At 38.9% G+C, this 18748-nt stretch overlaps 2 protein-coding genes across 2 annotated transcripts in view; one reads left to right on the forward strand and one right to left on the reverse strand.

The window, feature by feature from the left end:
- LOC134647233 (negative elongation factor D) overlaps window positions 1-18748 on the reverse strand; it is a 387727-nt gene that overhangs the window by 207476 nt on the left and 161503 nt on the right. The window lies entirely within an intron of this gene.
- LOC134647251 (lachesin-like) overlaps window positions 4288-18748 on the forward strand; it is a 126999-nt gene continuing 112538 nt past the window's right edge. The window contains exon 1 of the mRNA XM_063501522.1: window positions 4288-5026. Coding sequence (XP_063357592.1) covers window positions 4876-5026 — 151 coding nt within the window. The 5' untranslated portion in view covers window positions 4288-4875. The remainder of the gene's footprint in view (window positions 5027-18748) is intronic.

Consider the following 18748-nt stretch of genomic DNA (forward strand, 5'->3'; position numbering starts at 1 on the left):
CTTACACTAGTACTAGCACCCAAAAGAAAAGGATAAGTATAGTTTTTTTTTGTTCTTATTTACTGACAAATTGGTTTGACCAACTATAATTAATGTAACTTGTAGTAGTGCTAGTAGACGGGCGTACCGGACCACAACCTTGGTCCGGTCGCCTTATGCCTTCTCCACACTCGTGCGCGAATCGCGGTGCGAAGCCGCGAACGCGAGTGTGGAGTCGATTTTCGTAGACAGACAGAATCGGCTCCACACTCGCGTTCACGGCTTCGCCCGCGATTTACGCACATAGTCTGGAGGGGGCTTACTGCTCTAACCGTCTATCTATGGTTGATCTATCGCTAAAGATAGAGGCAAACAAATATTAAGGGCCCTCCACACTCGTGCGCGAATCGCGGCGCGAAGCTGCGAACGCGAGTGTGGCGTCGATTTCGCAGATTGTTCACGCCTTCGCGCATTGTTCCCCGTTTTTTGTCGGTTTTCCGGCCCGCGTCAAAGGAGGCGCGAAGCGCGAACTTGCAAGACTCCACATTACACACTATTTTGGGTCATCAGTTGCAAGATAAATATTAATTATAATATATAAAGCGGCTACAATTTACGGTTTTACAACATAACAAAATGGAAAAATAGCCGAAGCAAGTATGATGCCGTAGATAAATGACAGTTAAACTCGATCAGCTGATGCTTTTCTGCCATCTTGGCGCGAACCAAACTGCGAAGTTACCGTGAAGTGTGCGAGTGTGGAGTCATACGTCAACGTCGCGATATGTTCGCTCCGCGAAGTCGCGCCGCGATTCACGCACATAGTCTGGAGGGGGCTTTAGAGTCTGTGCGGAAAGAGAAGAGTCGAGAGAGTTGGATCCCATACATTTCACGACTCTTCTCTTTCCGCACAGACTCTATTCGTTGTAATTATGATTTATTATATGTGGTATTACTGTAAGTGTCATCATGTGTCATGGAGACCGGCGCGACCATACCATGGCGCGACGTCACAATCGAATTTGAATTTTAACATGTAACCGCTGATAAAATGTTTATTAGGGCTGATACTTTTTTCTATGGTAAAAAAGTACGTTGTGGCTTTTCTGCCTTCCGTATTTAATAAATTTTGACATCACATTGTGATAAACTTATTATTAGTAGTAATTTTGCTTACAAAAAATCGAAGTGAAGTTTATGCGTGAGAACCGTACTATAAAAATAGCAGTGTGAGACACGATAGAGATAAACATAATAAGCAGAAGGAATATAAAAACTAGGTAAGTAAAATTGTTATTAACGACGAAGTTTGGTCAAAGGTTGGTGTCAGAATTATAGGTAGGTACCTACTGCTATGGTGTGAAGCTGTGAAGGGTAGCGATACAGTAGGTACCTACCTTAAACTGAAAATAACTGAAAATTAGACATGCTTTCTTGATTTTTAAGGTTCCGTACCTCAAAAGGAAAAAAAACGGATCTTTTATACTTTAAAGGATCACTTGTGCGTCTGTCTGTTTAATCTTGTCACAGCCTAATTGCTCTGAAACTACTGGACCATTTCCCTAAGTTGCAATTTGGTACACATGTGTAGGTCTGACACCCAAAGATGGATATGTAACGTAGGTAAATGCGTCAATGAATTTTTCATACCACCTATTCGGAAAAGAGAATTTTTCGTCCCTGCTAGGAGGGATCAAAGTGGCAAGTTTCCTCCCTGCTAGGAGGGATCAAAGTAACACTTCTGTTCTAGGACACTATTTTTACTTTTTTTTGCACTTTATTTTTGTACCTAGCTTAAATAATCTGTTTAAGCATCAGATTGTGTCAACACTAAGATTTTTTTATATTCCTCATAGATGATGTGAAAAGCAGTGTGTGTCACACGGTATCAAAATTATTTCGTCTTGGGCGTTAACACTTGATCCCTCATTACGCTCAGGATTGTAGAATCCATCATTCAGGATTCAATGTACGCCCTTGACGGAAATATATCATTTTGATCCCTTGTAACACAAACTATTCACACTACCACACACACACACACACTATTTCACATTACCATTTCGGAACGGGCTTTTTCTTACCTGCTAGGAGGGATCAAAGTGACACTTTTCTATTAGGGCACTATTTTTAATTTTTTTGTTTTTAGTTTAAATAGTTACCTTGGGCGTTAACACTTGAATCGTTCACTACGCTCAGGATTCTATTTTAGAATTCCTCGCTATGCTCGGGATTCAATTATATATTCCTTCGCTTCGTTCAGAGGGTTTACCGCGAAAACCGAAATTCGCAAATTGCGGGGATCTTTCTCTTTTACTCTCATTAAGAAATTAGAGTCACAGAGAAACATTCCCGTAATTGACGAACTTCGATTATCGCGTTTATAGTCCAGTACGGATATGATGGTCGTTCTTGTCTACGTGACAGCGTGATAAAACGGTGTCCGTCACTTTCTTTCCCACGGTGTTAAACAGTGACAGTTATTTTATCACGTGGATAAAGATGGATAAAGCTATCCATAATAGGCTGGCAGGATTCAACGAACGAACGACGAATTCAGGTATGGCAAAGGGAAAAGGGGTAATTCCACCGTTCCTGCGCTTCTTCCTTTCCATGCTAGGAAAAGCATCACGGTTACATATGTATATTATGTTCTAGAAAGTTTCAAAAAAGTACGATAAGTTCTCAGAAATTATAGGAAAATTTCACCGAAAACAAAGTAAACTTTTATTTTGGAAAAGGAATAAATCGATTCCCATACAATAAATATGGAAGGCTTCCGAAAATTACCATTTGGAAATTTCGCAATTTTGGATAGTTTCCGACAGCGCACCAGTAGGTATGAAGTGGCTCCCTTTACACCATATCTTATTAGATTACATAAATTTAAACGACTTCCCGGTATCAGAATGTTGTTTTTATAACCCGACGGTAGCAAACATGCCTGGACAAACAGTTGTACCGCCACCTGATGTTAAGCAGCCACCGCAGCCTATAGCCGCTTGCAACTCTAGTGGAATCACAGTGGAATTTTATAATTAGTCAATTACTTAGAGTTTAAAATATATGAATAATCAGCGGGAAGTATGAAACGGCGCACCATCCTGCATATAGATTACGTATACGGCGTATACCTACTCATAACTGACCATGAGAGAACCTTTTATTATATACCTTCACCGTGTTTTTAACGCTTAAATGCATAGTGTTGCCAAATGTCTACAAAGCATTAGACAGCTCACAGATTAATGGTTAAACAAATTCTATCTGTTCCTGTATATTATTTCAATAGTAAAACTAATAAACTTTCCGAATTATTACATAAATTTACGCAGTATTTTAATTTATAAAAATTACATTTGTTTATAGACGAAATGTCGGAAAACTTAGAAAAACCTGGAAGTTGATGATTTTTAGTATGTGATTTTGGGCAGATTTTTCGGGGTTTGTAATTATTTTATATTTACAAACTTTATCATAGGTATATCACAAATAGTGTACCTTTCTAATGGTAGTAAAAAAAATCATATATCTATTACTGAAAATTACATATTTATTTACATAAATATGATTTAGCCAATTCAACTTCTAACACTGATTTCGCAGTGAAAATCGAAGTTATATATTTTTTTAATATTTTTCCTAGAATCGGCAAACAATTATGTGATACATATATTAATTTCGGGCAAAAAGAAAAAGTAATGCATTTAAGGGTTAAGATTTACCTACGTTAATTCCAAGGGTGCATTCCTAAGCTTAAATTAAGTAACTTACTCAAAGACATTGGACACCGGTATTCTAATTAACTCCATTTCGGATAAATTCAATAATTTATTTTTGTCTGATAGGTACGGCCCCTACGAGCGAGCCTTGGGGGCTGTTTACATATTGATTAGTGTGTAGTACGAGTTTATAGGTACATTTACTACTAAACGTTTACTAATTTACTACTAGCGACGAGCGTTTTTAATCCATTGTATTAAAGATGTTTTCTCGTCGCTGGCCAGAATTTTCCCTGCTTATCTCGAATCCTTACGTGTTTATTATGTTTTGTTATATCTAGGTTTCGATACATTGTCTTCACATACCTGACATACCGGGAAACCAATAATAAATAAGTACCTAGGTATATAGACTAGACACTTAAAAAAAATAAACTTGTAGTAATTATCTGATTTGAACAGAATTTATCTAAAATTTAAAGGTATTAAAAGTGGTTTGCAAAAACAGAGGGTTTCGTAAAAACACACAAACGCTAACAAACTTTAGTAAAGATATCGTGTGTATGAGTTGTTTACCATTGTTTAGAGAAGCTACAATAAATTATAAAAGGTTAAGTTTGATACTTAACCCGCACTCGTAAACCTGTAGGCGCGTTTTGGGTGCTATCTTAATCGCCGCGGTAGATATATTTACGTCGCAATAAGTTATCAGGAGCCTAATTACGGCCGCGAAACCACCTGTCCGCTATCGTCTGTCTGTACATAGGCCTTCGCATATACTTCCGTGCGTCTTACGCGCGGTCCCTCCCCCGTGGCGCGATTGGTCGGAGCGGGAGGTGCGCGCGCACCGGCCCTCCTCGCTGTCTGGAGCGATGTTCGGACTCCGGAGAAGCCGGTCGCGGCCGCGATGTGTCGCCGACAGTGCTGTCGCGACCCCATCGCATCGCAGCGCGGACCAGACGCTCCGCAGTCTGCAGAGGCCGTGCGCTCACTGTACCAAAACTATACTAAAACTTCCTAAAAACTAACTATAGACATTAACTCATCAAGTAGACTCTCTGTAAATAATAGTTATAAAAGTTGTTGTTGTTTTAAAAAGTTTCAAAACTTTTTACGCGGACTTATACTTTTGAAATTAGTATTAGTGAACTGTCTGGCTCTTTGGTGATGTGAAATGGGTTGGCATCGCAAGCAGGTCCGCACGGTGCCGCGGCCACTGGTGAGCTGGTGCGCGTGGGCATGCGCGCTGCTCGCCGCCGCCGCGAGCGCTCATGCGGATGTCGACACCTCGACGGGCCTTGGAGACAACACACTTACTAATTCAGGTAACCTTACTACTACTTTTTCAAACTTCTGAACCACCTAAAAATAAACAGAAAAAAACAGAGTAGATTAAAAAAATATATAATTAGATACAGTTTTACATACGGTCGTGTGTGTAATTAATTACGCTCATGACTGCAGAAGGATAAACATAGAAGTTAATATATATAATATAGCAAACATTGTGTAAGTGTAAAACATTATAAGAAGGTATATATTAAAGGAAGGAGGTATTATGTTATAATAATTATGGACATTTATAGTATAGATAGGTAGTATGAAAATTAAATGTAGCAGTTTCAATAAGAACTTTGCCTGCTTCGAATGTAATTTACTTCTTAGTCAGGCAGCTGGACACGTTCTACTTGTAATTCAAGCCGTGTTGTTAAATAAAGAGAGGGGTCCACAAGAAGATCAATGGACAAACGCCAAATCTTCATTCTACGAGCATTTGTACTAGTTATTAATGTAGGTAAGTTATAGGCAGGGTTATTTTTGCTGCTTTTTACTCATGAAAAATCTTGGGCGAAATAAGATAATTTTATTATACGAGATTTAAAACGTTATGCATAATTATACTAAAATTATCAAGTTCATATATTATATCATAGCGCAATCGGCACCTAGACTTGGCTTAAGGGTATTTGTTTTTACTTTTTATAGATATATATAGGTACATATGTATTAAATAATTATACGGTTCTGGAGTATATATTATATTAGTCACTTTAACTAGACAATGACTTAAAACTAACGGTACCTAAACCTTAGCAGTAAAGAAATACATTTGGGTAAATTATTATTTATCCAATACTGAGTTATCTTCCAATTGTTTTATTAATCTCGGTGGGCGGAGACGGAATAGAACAACACCTCTTATGTACGTAATCTGAGATCGCTCAGTCTTACTCACTGGCAAAAACGGTGATTTATTTTTTATATATTTTACTATTTTGCTGTATGAAGTGTTTATTTTTTAACTCAATGGAGAAACATCATTCAATAGGTAGATTGTTATTTTTTACACACGTATCTATTTACATACATACACATATTCATACAGAAACTTATTATAAGTAAAGTACAATAATTCATCTCATGAGCATCTTTCATTTTTTATAACTTCTTAACTTACACGTGATACGTAATATCTTATATGTCGTAACTTTTGCTATACCTAGTGTAGGTAACTACCTAATAATAACATTATGATTAATATTTTAACAGTTTAACACATACCTACTTTATGTCTTAATTGGTAGGAACTTAAATATTCATGACTGTAATTGCAAATTAAATGCGTGTTATCTCTAGACTAAATCGTCGGAAAAATGGGATATCTATTTAATGCATTTATTTAGAGAATTCAGTGTACGTGCTACTTTTTCCTTCTCTTCCGTATCTGAAGGGTGACAAACGTCTATTACTAAGCCCCAGCTCGGATGTCTGTCTGAGTTATTATTTCATTAATAATATTATCCGTATATGTAATCAAGAAAAAGTATAAATTAAAGAGCTCCTTATAAATTTCAAATTTGGTGGGTTCATAAAGAAGAGCATAGTTTATAACAAGAATTAAAAAAAAGCCAGTCAAGAGTAAATCGCTCTCAAGAAAAGACATTTTACAAATCGTACAAATGTTTTTGTAAGCACTACGGAATCCTCGGAACGCGAGTCCGTACACTTTGCTTGTTTTTCATTTTCCATAGATCATAACGAGATTGCTTGTAAATCCATGCAGCATGGGGTTGGGAGAAGTTCTAAAATCCACTTCATTTAATTTGATTGAATGATTCTGTAGGGTGGCGCGGTCAGGTAACTTTGCTACTCTGTTTTCTACCAATATGAAATATTAAGTATTTTCATTTCTCATGCTCTGAAAGTGGGTCGTTGTTGTTCTAAATAGTGTGCAGAAAATGATACGTTTGTGCTCTAGAGCACTGTACTTACAAAGTAGGTTTTTTTTTTACTTTTTTTCCTAGTGGAAATAAATGATTTATGGAGGAAAATGGAAAAATAAATACCACCCCCCTCTTATGAGGGCGTTTCTTTTAATTTTTTGCCATTTTTATATCTTGTGACCATTTTTGCCACTTTTGTGTTATTTCTAGTCAGGATCGCGAGCCCTTTTCATCCTTATAGGAGAAAAAGGGTCCTAAAATTTCCATACATTTTTCAAACTTTCCTTTTTGTTACCGTCATACAAAGTACATATATGGGGAAATGGTAACACAATAGGAAAAAAACTCGGTGACATTTATTTATTCCATTACGATCGAAAGAGCTCGTAATTCTGAGTAGAAATAACACAAAAGTGGCAAAGAAGGTCACAATATATAAAATTGGCAAAAAATAAAAGATACGCTCATTATATCCGAAGTTTCCCAACGAAAAATTATTAATTATTTTGATATAACATTAACATTATCATAAATATTACAGGAAACTTCAAAATCACACCTACATATATAACTGGGTTCCGTAGGTAAATGGCAAAAAACGGAACCCTTCCCTTCTGTCTGTTTTTTTCATCAAACCCATACGTGTGGGGTATCTATGGATAGGCCTTCAAAAATGATATTGAGGTTTCTAATATCATTTTTTTCTAAACTGAATAGTTTGCGCGAGAGACACTTCCAAAGTGGTAAAATGTGTCCCCCCCCTCCTGTAACTGATGATAAAACTAAAAAATATATGATGGACTTTACCATGCAAACTTCCACCGAAAATTGGTTTGAACGAGATCTAGTCAGTAGTTTTTTTTTAATACGTCATAAATCCCCTAAATACGGAACCCTTCATGGGCGAGTCCGACTCGCACTTGGCCGCTTTTTTAAATTACTTATCAGAAAACATTTTATATTTTTATTTGCAATGTAACCTCTTACCTCCTTCGCGGGTATTTATTATAGGTACTTGAAATTGCTATTAGATTAAATTGTTCAAATCGGTTCACATACGTAATAAAGAATTATTAAAAAAAACATAATCGCGCAAATTAGTTTGCCAATTTATTTGCGCATTTAGGTATGCTTAGTATACTTCTGATTAATAAGTTTTTGGCAAAAATTTCATTTTTAGGGTTCCGTACCTCAAAAGGAAAAAAACGGAATCCTAATAATAGGATCACTCGCGTGTCTGTCCGTCCGTCTGTCACAGCCTATTTTCTCCGAAACTACTGGACCAATTAAGTTGGAATTTAGCACACATATGTAAGTTTGTTGACCCAAGTAAGTTGACCCAAAGATGGACGTGTAACGTAAATAAATGAATTTTAAATATGGAGGCCATTTTTGGGGGGTAAATGAGAAAATTAAAAAATAAAGTTTTTCAAACTATATCGTGTTACATATCAAATGAAAGAGCTCATTGTAAGAATCTCAAATATATTTTTTTCATAATTTTAGGATAAATAGTTTAGTTATTCAAGAAGATAGGCAAAACATGACCATTCCCCCCTTATCTCCGAAACTACTGGATCTGAAATTTGGAAAAATACACAAAATAGTTATTTACCTGCAGATGACAGAAAAACCTATTAGAAATGTGCAGTCAAGCGTGAGTCGGACTTAATGTACGGAACCCTTGGAACGCGAGTCCGACTCGCACTTGGCCGGTTTTTTGGTACAAGCTTTTATCGCTGACTGTACTTTTCTTACGACAGACCACTAATACTCATCGAGACAATTCTAAAAAACCCCTAACACAATTAGGTTGCGCTGTTTCATCACAGAGTTCCTATAGCCACCTCCTGTCTCCATCATCAGATCAGTTTGACAGTACCATATTATTGTATTGTCATCAGAACTACATACAGCTGCCAATTTTCATGACGCTACGATCCTTGGAAGATGGTTAAATTAGTTACCTTAGATTCCATTACATAGTTACATATATAGGTCGACCTAATAAAAGTTATCGCTGACTGTACTTTTCTTACGACAGACAACTAATACTCATCGAGACAATTCTAAAAAACCCCTAACACAATTAGGTTGCGCTGTTTCATCACAGAGTTCCTATAGCCACCTCCTGTCTCCATGATCAGATCAGTTCGACAGTACCATATTATTGTATTGTCATCAGAACTACATACAGCTGCCAATTTTCATGACGCTACGATCCTTGGAAGATGGTTAAATTAGTTACCTTAGATTCCATTACATACCTAGTTGGTTACTAAGTTCCGTTACCAGAGTTTTCACGGAATAAAATGAAATAGGTAGCGATTTTTAATTATTCGTGTATACAATTGTAAATCTTATTTATTAATGATAAGCTTACAATACAACCTAATAAACATAGTTGTTCTGGTTTTGCAGAATTCCTTATAGAACTCGGAAAAATGGCGTAAAAAACCGTCAAAAGTAACGTCCCTGTTCGTGTCGTTTTTACATGCTATTTATTTCTAATCATATTAAGAATATATCAGCTTTGCACATTCGATAGCTTGATTATTCATCTTTAATTTAACATATAGTTTACGTGGGTTTCTTTGATTAAACACATAGTCTACAGAGTTTTCCAAGCCTGCCTCCTGCACAATTGTCTAAATCTATACGTTTTCGTGCGAAACTGAAAAATATACAATGTTTGGAGGGGAATATCTTAGGGTACAAATATAAACTAGTAAAAAAATAAACGGTCATCACAAAATTTACGGTAACTTAGAGGTCTCATTAAAATAAGCAATTGAATCTTCTGGCAAAGTTGCAAGATTGCATTAGACACACTTCTGTAAAGTAATTTTCATAAATTGACCGCGTGTTTACGCCTTCACGTAATCTGGAGCTTTCCAAGGATTCTCATGAATTCTCCAACTGAATTTTACATTATTATATCATGTTTTGATCGTTACAAAATAAGCTATCAAACTGTGCCTAATTTTTTAGGGTTCTGTACCCAAAGGGTAAAAACGGGACCCTATTACTAAGACTCCGCTGTACGTCCGTCCGTCCGTCCGTCTGTCACCAGGCTGTATCTCACGAACCGTGATAGCTAGACAGTTGAAATTTTCACAGATGATGTATTTCTGTTGCCGCTATAACAACAAATATTAAAAACAGAATAAAATAAAGATTTAAGTGGGGCTCCCATACAACAAACGTGATTTTTGACGTTAAGCAACGTCGGGCGGGGTCAGTACTTGGATGGGTGTCCGTTTTTTTGCTTGTATTGCTCTATTTTTTGTTGATGGTGCGGAACCCTCCGTGCGCGAGTCTGACTCGCACTTGGCCGGTTTTTTTATTTTAAGCTTTATTTTATATTTAATGAGTTGGAAACCTTGTAACAGAACTTAGTAACCGACTAGGTAGTTACATACAGGTCGACCTAATAAAAGTTATCGCTGACTGTACCTACTTTTCTTACGACAGACAACTAATACTCATCGAGACAATTCTAAAAACCCCTAACACAATCAGGTTGCGCTGTTTCATCACAGAGTTCCTATGGTCACCTCCTGTCTCCATCATCAGATCAGTTCGACAGTACCATATTATTGTATTGTCATCAGAACTACATACAGCTGCCAATATTTATGACGCTACGATCCATGGAAGATGTTTAAATTAGTTACCTTAGATTCCATTACATAGTTACATACCTACAGGTCGACCTAATATTTAAAAGCTTGTTAAAAACCTATTGTGTTTTTTATTACATGAGATAATTTAAAGTTTATACGGAACCCTCGGTGCATGAGTTAAACGTACTCGCACTTGACCGTTTTTTTTCTTTCTAACATCACTGATATCTCTATCGTATACATAGGGTTCCGTAGGGTGATAAAAGGAACCCTGTTAATAAGCTTACGCTGTCCGTCAGTCTGTCCATCTGTTAGTTTGTCTACTCTACTCTGTCTTTCTGTCAGTGGACTCTATCTCAAGAACTGTTGTAGTAGATAGGTACCTACATCGTTGAAATTTCCTCAGAGCTTGGTTTTCTATTGCCGCCATAGTAACAAATTAGAAAAAACCTGTAATGAAAGATTTAAATTGTCATTACTAAAATAAAATAATTTTTAATGAAGTTTGTTTGCCTATAATGTCGGTAGGTGTATGAAGGATAAGTTGTAATACCTGCGAAGCTATCGAAGCTTAATATGAACACAAAACAAGAGGTTACATTTTAAAATAATGGTTAGCAGCATGAACCTATAATATTACGGACAGAGCTTCGCTTACAACACAACTGTGATTCCAACATCCACCAGTTTCTAAGTATTTACGCGTGACACACACACATTGACAGCCCACATCCACCAGTTTGCCGTCAGACGAATCGAAACGTCATTGAAGTAAACATGTCGAAGAAAAATATAAAATATGCCGGCATGCGTAGTTAAATCCTGCTAGAATTGTACCGATCGAAAGAAAAAAAATCACGGAATAACTTTTCATACTTAAGTTTATCAATTAGTACGTAAAATCACGATAATTTGTTGTTTATAAATTATCAAACTGCAAAACAGGAGTGTGTCCAGTAACATGAATAGGGTAATTTCCCGAAAGTAGGGTAATTGATACCCTTCTTATTAAATCATTATGTATTAAGAGATCATTTAGGTAAATGGTTAAATTATTGATTGTGCATTTCAAACTAGGTCGGTATGGTAATTTCTCGATACTAAGGAGCGATACTTAACGTTTGTTTGTTATGTATTATAATTTTTTTTGTTGAAAACCAGATATGTTTCAAGTTAAATGTATAAATTAAAAAAACATGACGAACTGATTTCATTACGATGCTAAATATCATTAGGTATTGAAAATAATGTTTGCACAAAGTAATTGTGCAATATTGCGCATTTTCAAGACCTATAAAATCAGATACGTACACACCTTTTTTATTGTCTAACGTAAAACTGTAGGGGAGAATTTGTGTTACACGGTAACACTCGTCTACACGCACACATTCAAACCGTCCGCCATTGCAGTGTCACAGTTTGTCTTAGGTGACAGTCCGTCCGTAATATTCTAGGTCCATGGTTAGCAGGTATAAAAAGAAAGAACTTCTTTGTTAAATTGAAATAGATACATAAATATGTATTTCTGAAGTTCTGTCAACAACTGTTCTCAAAGTTATAGATACTTAACTCTATAAAGTTAATTAAATATTTTGTATCTCAATCCAGATTTATCTTTTTCGGTACACACCTTCAATATCGATAGGTACCTACTGAAATAGTTAGACGGAATCCTCAGGACGCGAGTCCGGCACATGGTCGGTTTTATATTTATGATACGGTACAACGGCAACGTGAGATATACTCGTATGTATCTAACTACAAATATTTAATTACAGGCTTGTCCCTTTACTTGTACTACATATTTATACCTAAGACACTGTTTCTTGCCAATTTTGTTTTTAGGTCAACCAGATCGGGGATCGATGTTACTCCACGTCCGTAGGAATTACCTTAGATAACCCTACACGTGATCCCCGGGTGGTGCTAAACGAGTAACAAATTTTGGCTGCTGCACTGTCGCTCCCGTGACCTCGCAGCCCTCACTGGATTTGTCACATATATTTTTCTATACCTTTCAAGATGCCAACTAGACCTGCTACTGCGAATGCGCTACAGAACCATACGACAAGGAACATAGAACCTTCTGTTCGTGTCTGCTCTTTAAAGATTGAAGGGATGAGTCTTGCAAAAGCCGAATGCATGCAGAAAATTCTATTTAATCACGACATTGACGTTGCCCTTGTCCAGGAAACCCATACAAAGGATGATGCCCAGCTACTACGGAGAGGTGTGCTCCAGGACTATACAATTGTCGCAGCGACATACCATGGCCAATATGGTACAGCTGTCTATGTCCGCCAAACTCTTGCTCCCACATGTCATATAATAGCAAACGATATAAATGAAGAAAATATTGCTACTAACATTGTCCAACTTGGAGAACTCAAATTTTGCAACGTCTACAAACCACCAAACAGCAAATGGCCAGACCCTATCCTCCCACAACTTTCCCATCCCGCTCTTTATATCGGGGATTTCAATAGTCATCACACAAGCTGGGGGTATAAAGAGAACGACTGCAACGGTGAGAAGGTGATGCAATGGGCTGACGCTACGAATTCTTACCTAGTATACGATAGCAAGAGTAAGGGAACTTTTAAATCGGCGCGCTGGGGAAGAGATTACAACCCCGACCTGGCCTTTGTAACAGAAGATACTGAAGGTAACCCGCTTCCAGTCCAACGAACGGTACTCGCAGACTTCCCTCATAGCCAACACCGTCCTGTTGTGTTCGAAATTGGTCTCAAGATACCTATCGTGCCATCCTACCCAGTCCCCCGCTGGAACTTCCAGAAAGCGTGCTAGGATGGTTTCAAAAAGAAACTGGATAGTAGCGTCAGGTGGATCCCACCTGTCCCGGATAGCTATGAACGCTTTAAAAAACTACTCCTAGCCACCGCTAAAGAGTTTATACCCAGAGGTTTCAGACGGCAATATATACCATGCTGGAATAAGGACACAGAAGATCTCTGGCAGGACTTCCAAAATACTGGTGACCGCTCCACAGCCCACGAAGTCATTAAATCACTCGACTTAGCCCGCCGCGAGAAATGGGAGAAAACTGTTCAAAAAATGAACTTTACGCACTCCAGCAAAAAGGCATGGCACCTAGTGAGAAAATTGACTGACGGAACAAGTACAAAGAGGCCCAAACCAAACGTAAGCCCCAACGCAATCGCAGACAGGATGATAAGGATGTCTAGGGCGCCAAACCACAAATGCCACACCAGGAATATACGTAAAGAACTCTCTACACTCAAATCTAGTGCTGCACCCAACGCCACATACAGTAGACCCTTTACGGTAGATGAGGTCACAAAAGCTTTGAGCCACATCTCAACGAACAAAGCTTGTGGAGAGGATGGTATATTTCCTGAATTCCTTATTCATAGTGGACCAAAGACCCGCGCGTGGATGGCAAACTTTTACACTTCCATAATGGATTCCGGGAAAATGCCTACATCATTAAAACGGGCTAGGGTAATCGCTATCCTCAAACCAGGAAAGTCTGACGACAAAGCAGAGAGCTATAGACCGATCGCTCTCTTAAGCGTTGTATATAAATTACTGGAGAGACTAGTCCTCAATCGCATTCATGACGCCGTAAACGCAATCATCCCCCAGGAACAGGCCGGCTTTAGACCTAACCGTAGCTGCTGTGACCAGGTGCTCGCTCTCACAACACATGTCGAAAACGGGTTTAATAAGAACCTTAAATCATCTGCGGTTTTTATCGACTTGACTGCTGCATATGATACAGTTTGGCGCCAGGGATTGTTATATAAACTGTTGAAAATAATCCCGTGCATGAAAATCTACAGGCTTATTGAAAACACCCTTACTAATAGGCCGATACAGGTTTTCCTGGGTGACGAAACCAGCAGCGTCAGAACACTAAACAATGGGCTCCCGCAGGGTTCTGTCCTAGCCCCTCTCCTGTTCAATATCTACGTGCATGACCTTCCCGATACTATGTCACGTAAATTCGGATACGCCGACGATCTGGCTATGATTACCCAACACCGCAAAATGGATTCCACCGAACCAATCCTACAAAGAGACCTGGAAGCCCTCGACGACTTTTTCACCCGGTGGCGCCTCTGTCCTAACCCAAGTAAGACGGAAGTCTGCTGCTTCCATCTTAACAATAAGCTTGCAGAAAGAACGCTGACAGTCAAGTTTAAAGGCACAATACTTAAACATAACCCACACCCAAAGTACCTTGGAGTTACCCTGGACAGAAGTCTTACTTACAAATGTCACCTACAAAAAGTATCGGCTAAACTGCAGACCAGGAATAGTCTAGTGCAAAAATTAACATGAACAACTTGGGGAGCCTCTGCCTCCTGTCTCCGAACCACAGCGCTGGCCCTGGTTTACTCGACGGCTGAGTACTGTGCCCCAGTTTGGATAAATAGTGTTCATACCTCAGCCGTCGACACGCAGCTAAACCAGACTCTCCGTCTAATAACGGGATGCCTTAAGCCAACACCCACCCACTGGCTTCCAGCTCTCAGCAACATAGCGCCTGCGCACCTGCGAAGAGAAAAATGCCTCCAACGCGAATTAACGAAAGCGCACTGCAGTCCTGGCCTACCAATCCACCAAGACCTCGAAGGCTTCGGAAGTAAACGTCTTAAATCCCGAAACCCTCCTGCATTACTGATGGGAAATTCCCTGACCACCCGGACCCTGGAGGAGGCATGGACCGCAGAATGGGAAGCCCTCAGAGACCAAGCCAACCCCTTCTCTACTCTACCCCTGCGTGTACCCCCTGTAGGCTTCAAGGAACCCCGCCGGGTGTGGTCCGCTCTTAACCGCCTAAGAACAGGAGTTGGCAACTGCGGCCACCACTGGTACAAATGGGGCTGGAGCTCCTCTCCTGCCTGTAACTGCGGGCACCCAGATCAGACCATCAACCACATCATTCTAGAATGCCCTCTTACTAGATATACAGGCCATGTAGACGATTTTAAGATCCTGTCAGAAGAAGCAATCGCGTACCTGGGAAGGGCAAAATTCTAGTTATAAGTGTAATCCAGTGACATGTACATATGCCATACGATAAATAAAATAGGTCAACCAGAAAGTATTCTACTCAGAGGTCAATTCAAACGTATATTTTGATATATGTCTAAAATATGCTATTTTAGGCTAATACTTGTTCGTATATGTATTGGCGCGTGCGAGACGTACGAAGATGACGACTATATGTAGGTACATAATTTTGAAGTACCTATTGAAGTTTGTAGTTTTGATGGGTTCTGTGCCTATATCAGATTTGTCAATTTTACATTAATTACAATTCGATACTTTATTACTCATTGAGAAAAATGGTTGTGACAGTAAACCAGATACTCCTTGGTTTATAAGTTTTTTTTTCGAACGCAATCACGTGCAGTCAGCATCAATAGTAGCGAATAAAACAAAGCGCCAAAAGTACCTGCCACCCTGGAATTCCAAATATAGAGATATATCTCTACAATTCGCGTTCAAAAGTACCTATCTGTACTCGTATCAGTCTATACTAGCGACTCGCCCCGGCTTCGCACGGGTTAACAAATTATTCGCTACCTTTCTCAAGAATCACTCTATTGATAGGTGAAAACCGCATGAAAATCCGACGAGAGACATACCTCTTTTTTTTTGTTACGTTATTAGAGAATACTTTTGAGGCGTAGTCTGATCCCCTACTTTTGATGCTGACTGTACTTTAACATTGTAAATCTACACACACAATGTTACTAGTTTTTGATAGCGTAAATGGAAACAAACGTAAAAGGGTAGTCTAAATAATAATAATGCACAAGTGCATCGCTGTTAACGCGCTGATAGCCAGTCGTGGCGATGTCAGTAATTTGGCCAGTCATAAATTACTCGTTTAACTGAATTATTCGAGCCGAAAGCATTCCTCTGCTATCCAACGCGATCCATTTTCATTCCCCTACAACTCTCGTGCGGCCACTGATATGTAGGCATCCGGGTCTCTTCACAAATGAGCTTTGAATCAATGACATTTAATTAACGGGTAATTGGTGACGAGGTTAGCACCGGGAAATAAAATTATTTTGCTGGCTCTACAGCTATGATTGGCGAGAGTTTATACCAAAAATACCTTTTAGCTAGATATAGCAGAGGCGATTTTGGAAATATTATATTTATTTCCTTCCCCGTAACCTAGTGTGTTAGGTACCCACTTATGCACAGGATGATTTCAAAGATCACATAAAAATATTTGGCACTGTGTAGAGACTGTAGTGACTAAGGATTATGCCCCTTACGCCGCGTGGTCCGATCGGCTTGTCCGATCAATCGGACTATGAATATTTTTTTTTCCCGTTGGCTCGATTGATCGAACTCTAAAGTTCTCGTAGCCCGATTATCGATTTATTAGGAAAATTGATTTCCTTATAGTCCGAACGATCGGACCACAGGGAGATTGTTTTTCCTGTTAAAGCGATTGATCGGACTATTTTTATAGAAACTGTTTTGTTAAGTCCAGCTAAAAATACATGAAGGCTATCTCATCTTAGCTTAGGTACTAGAAACTGGCATGAGATAACCCATCGGGCCTCTTGCCATCGTCTCTGAAAATGCCAGTCGGCTCAGGAAGAGCAGGCACATTGATGGTGGCAAGAGACCGACGGATTATGTCATTAAGCGACGCATGTCTCGAAAAACAGCCTGCACTTTTTTGACAAGATAATCCATGGTGTCCCAGTCGGTCCACGTCCGTGCCATAAAATAAATAATACAGTACATTGATTACTTAACTAAGTAAACAACACTTTCGACATATGAACAGAACACAAAATTCGCCACGAAAGGATCGGTCGAACCACCTGGAAGAATAAAATTTGTGTAATCGTATTAGGAGGATTTTACAAAGTCTCGTGTCTCGATCGATCGAACTAGATGAACTTTTAAAATCCCGTTAGTCCGATCCGATAGTAGGACTACAAGACTTCAATAAGTACTTATCGTCCGATCAATCGAGCCAACAGGAAAAAAAAATATTCGTAGTCCGATTGATCGGACAAGCCGATCGGACCACGCGGCGTAAGGGGATTATGCGCCTACTCAGCTAGGAATCTTATAGTTTCGCTATGTTCAACGTCTGTCTGTTCGTGTGTTCCTCCACATCATGAAAAGTATAAAGATGGAATCTAGTACCTAAGTATCTTCACGCAGATCGCACTACGTAAAGTGGAGATGATTTTTAGTGTTCCGTACAAAACTTTGTTCACGGAATACTTATGGAATCACTTCGGTTTTGCCAATCAGTTAATTTAATACTGCGCCATGTGTTTGAATGCGGTCACTGAATAGTCAAATGTCAACTTTTGACAACCAGAGTAACCGCAAAATGTATGTAGCTGTACAGCGCCTTCTCGTTTACCTGTCAAATTAGAAGTACGAATTTGTCTTAGATTTTACGCATCTTACTCAGTCAATGTATCTTTGATAGTACGTAAGTAGGAGGAAGCGGGGTAGATAGGCACAAGGGGCAGTTTTGAACACCCACACTAAAGCCCTTGCTACACGGTCGCCGACAAGCCCCCAGACCGCGCGTCCCGGACCGTGTAGACAGTTGTTTCCAACAAAATTTGACCAAAACTGACCAAGGTCAGACCAAAGTCAGACGGTTAGTAGGCTTGTCGGCGACCGTGTAGCAAGGGCTTAATTCCTTAACTAAAAACTTATGTTGACCTTCTACAATGCTAAAACGTGGCTTTGTATGTGTGAGTGAGGTACCAGCTTCGGCACATCTCTCCTGTCAGCCGTTGTCGCGTGGTGCGTCAAAACGTGTTTCCGCGGTTCGAGACTTGGTGCGAAATTTTAGACTTTATCGGATGAACATCATAATGAGCGCTATTAAGTAGGTACGTTTATTCAGTAAGAAAGTTAGTTTATTATTTTAAAGTAATACTTAATAGTATATTTTTAATAAAGGATTTTTAATTTATTTGACCATTGGAGTACTTTGGTACAATAAAGATCCCCTAGTGTATCTAAGTGCCCCTGCCAGTTTTTTGTTAAGAAAATTTTTTAAATTATTTTTTTAGTGAATAGTGCGAACGTACAAAGAGAAACAAAATTGACAAAGAAAAGTTAAAACAACTCAAGTAGCTTTTTGTCAAAAACTGACACTGATTTTGATGATTGACAAAGCTTTTTTGTTGTTGATTTAGTG

The sequence above is a fragment of the Cydia amplana genome, chromosome 4 (genome assembly GCF_948474715.1).
Source record: "Cydia amplana chromosome 4, ilCydAmpl1.1, whole genome shotgun sequence".
Taxonomy (NCBI): domain Eukaryota; kingdom Metazoa; phylum Arthropoda; class Insecta; order Lepidoptera; family Tortricidae; genus Cydia; species Cydia amplana.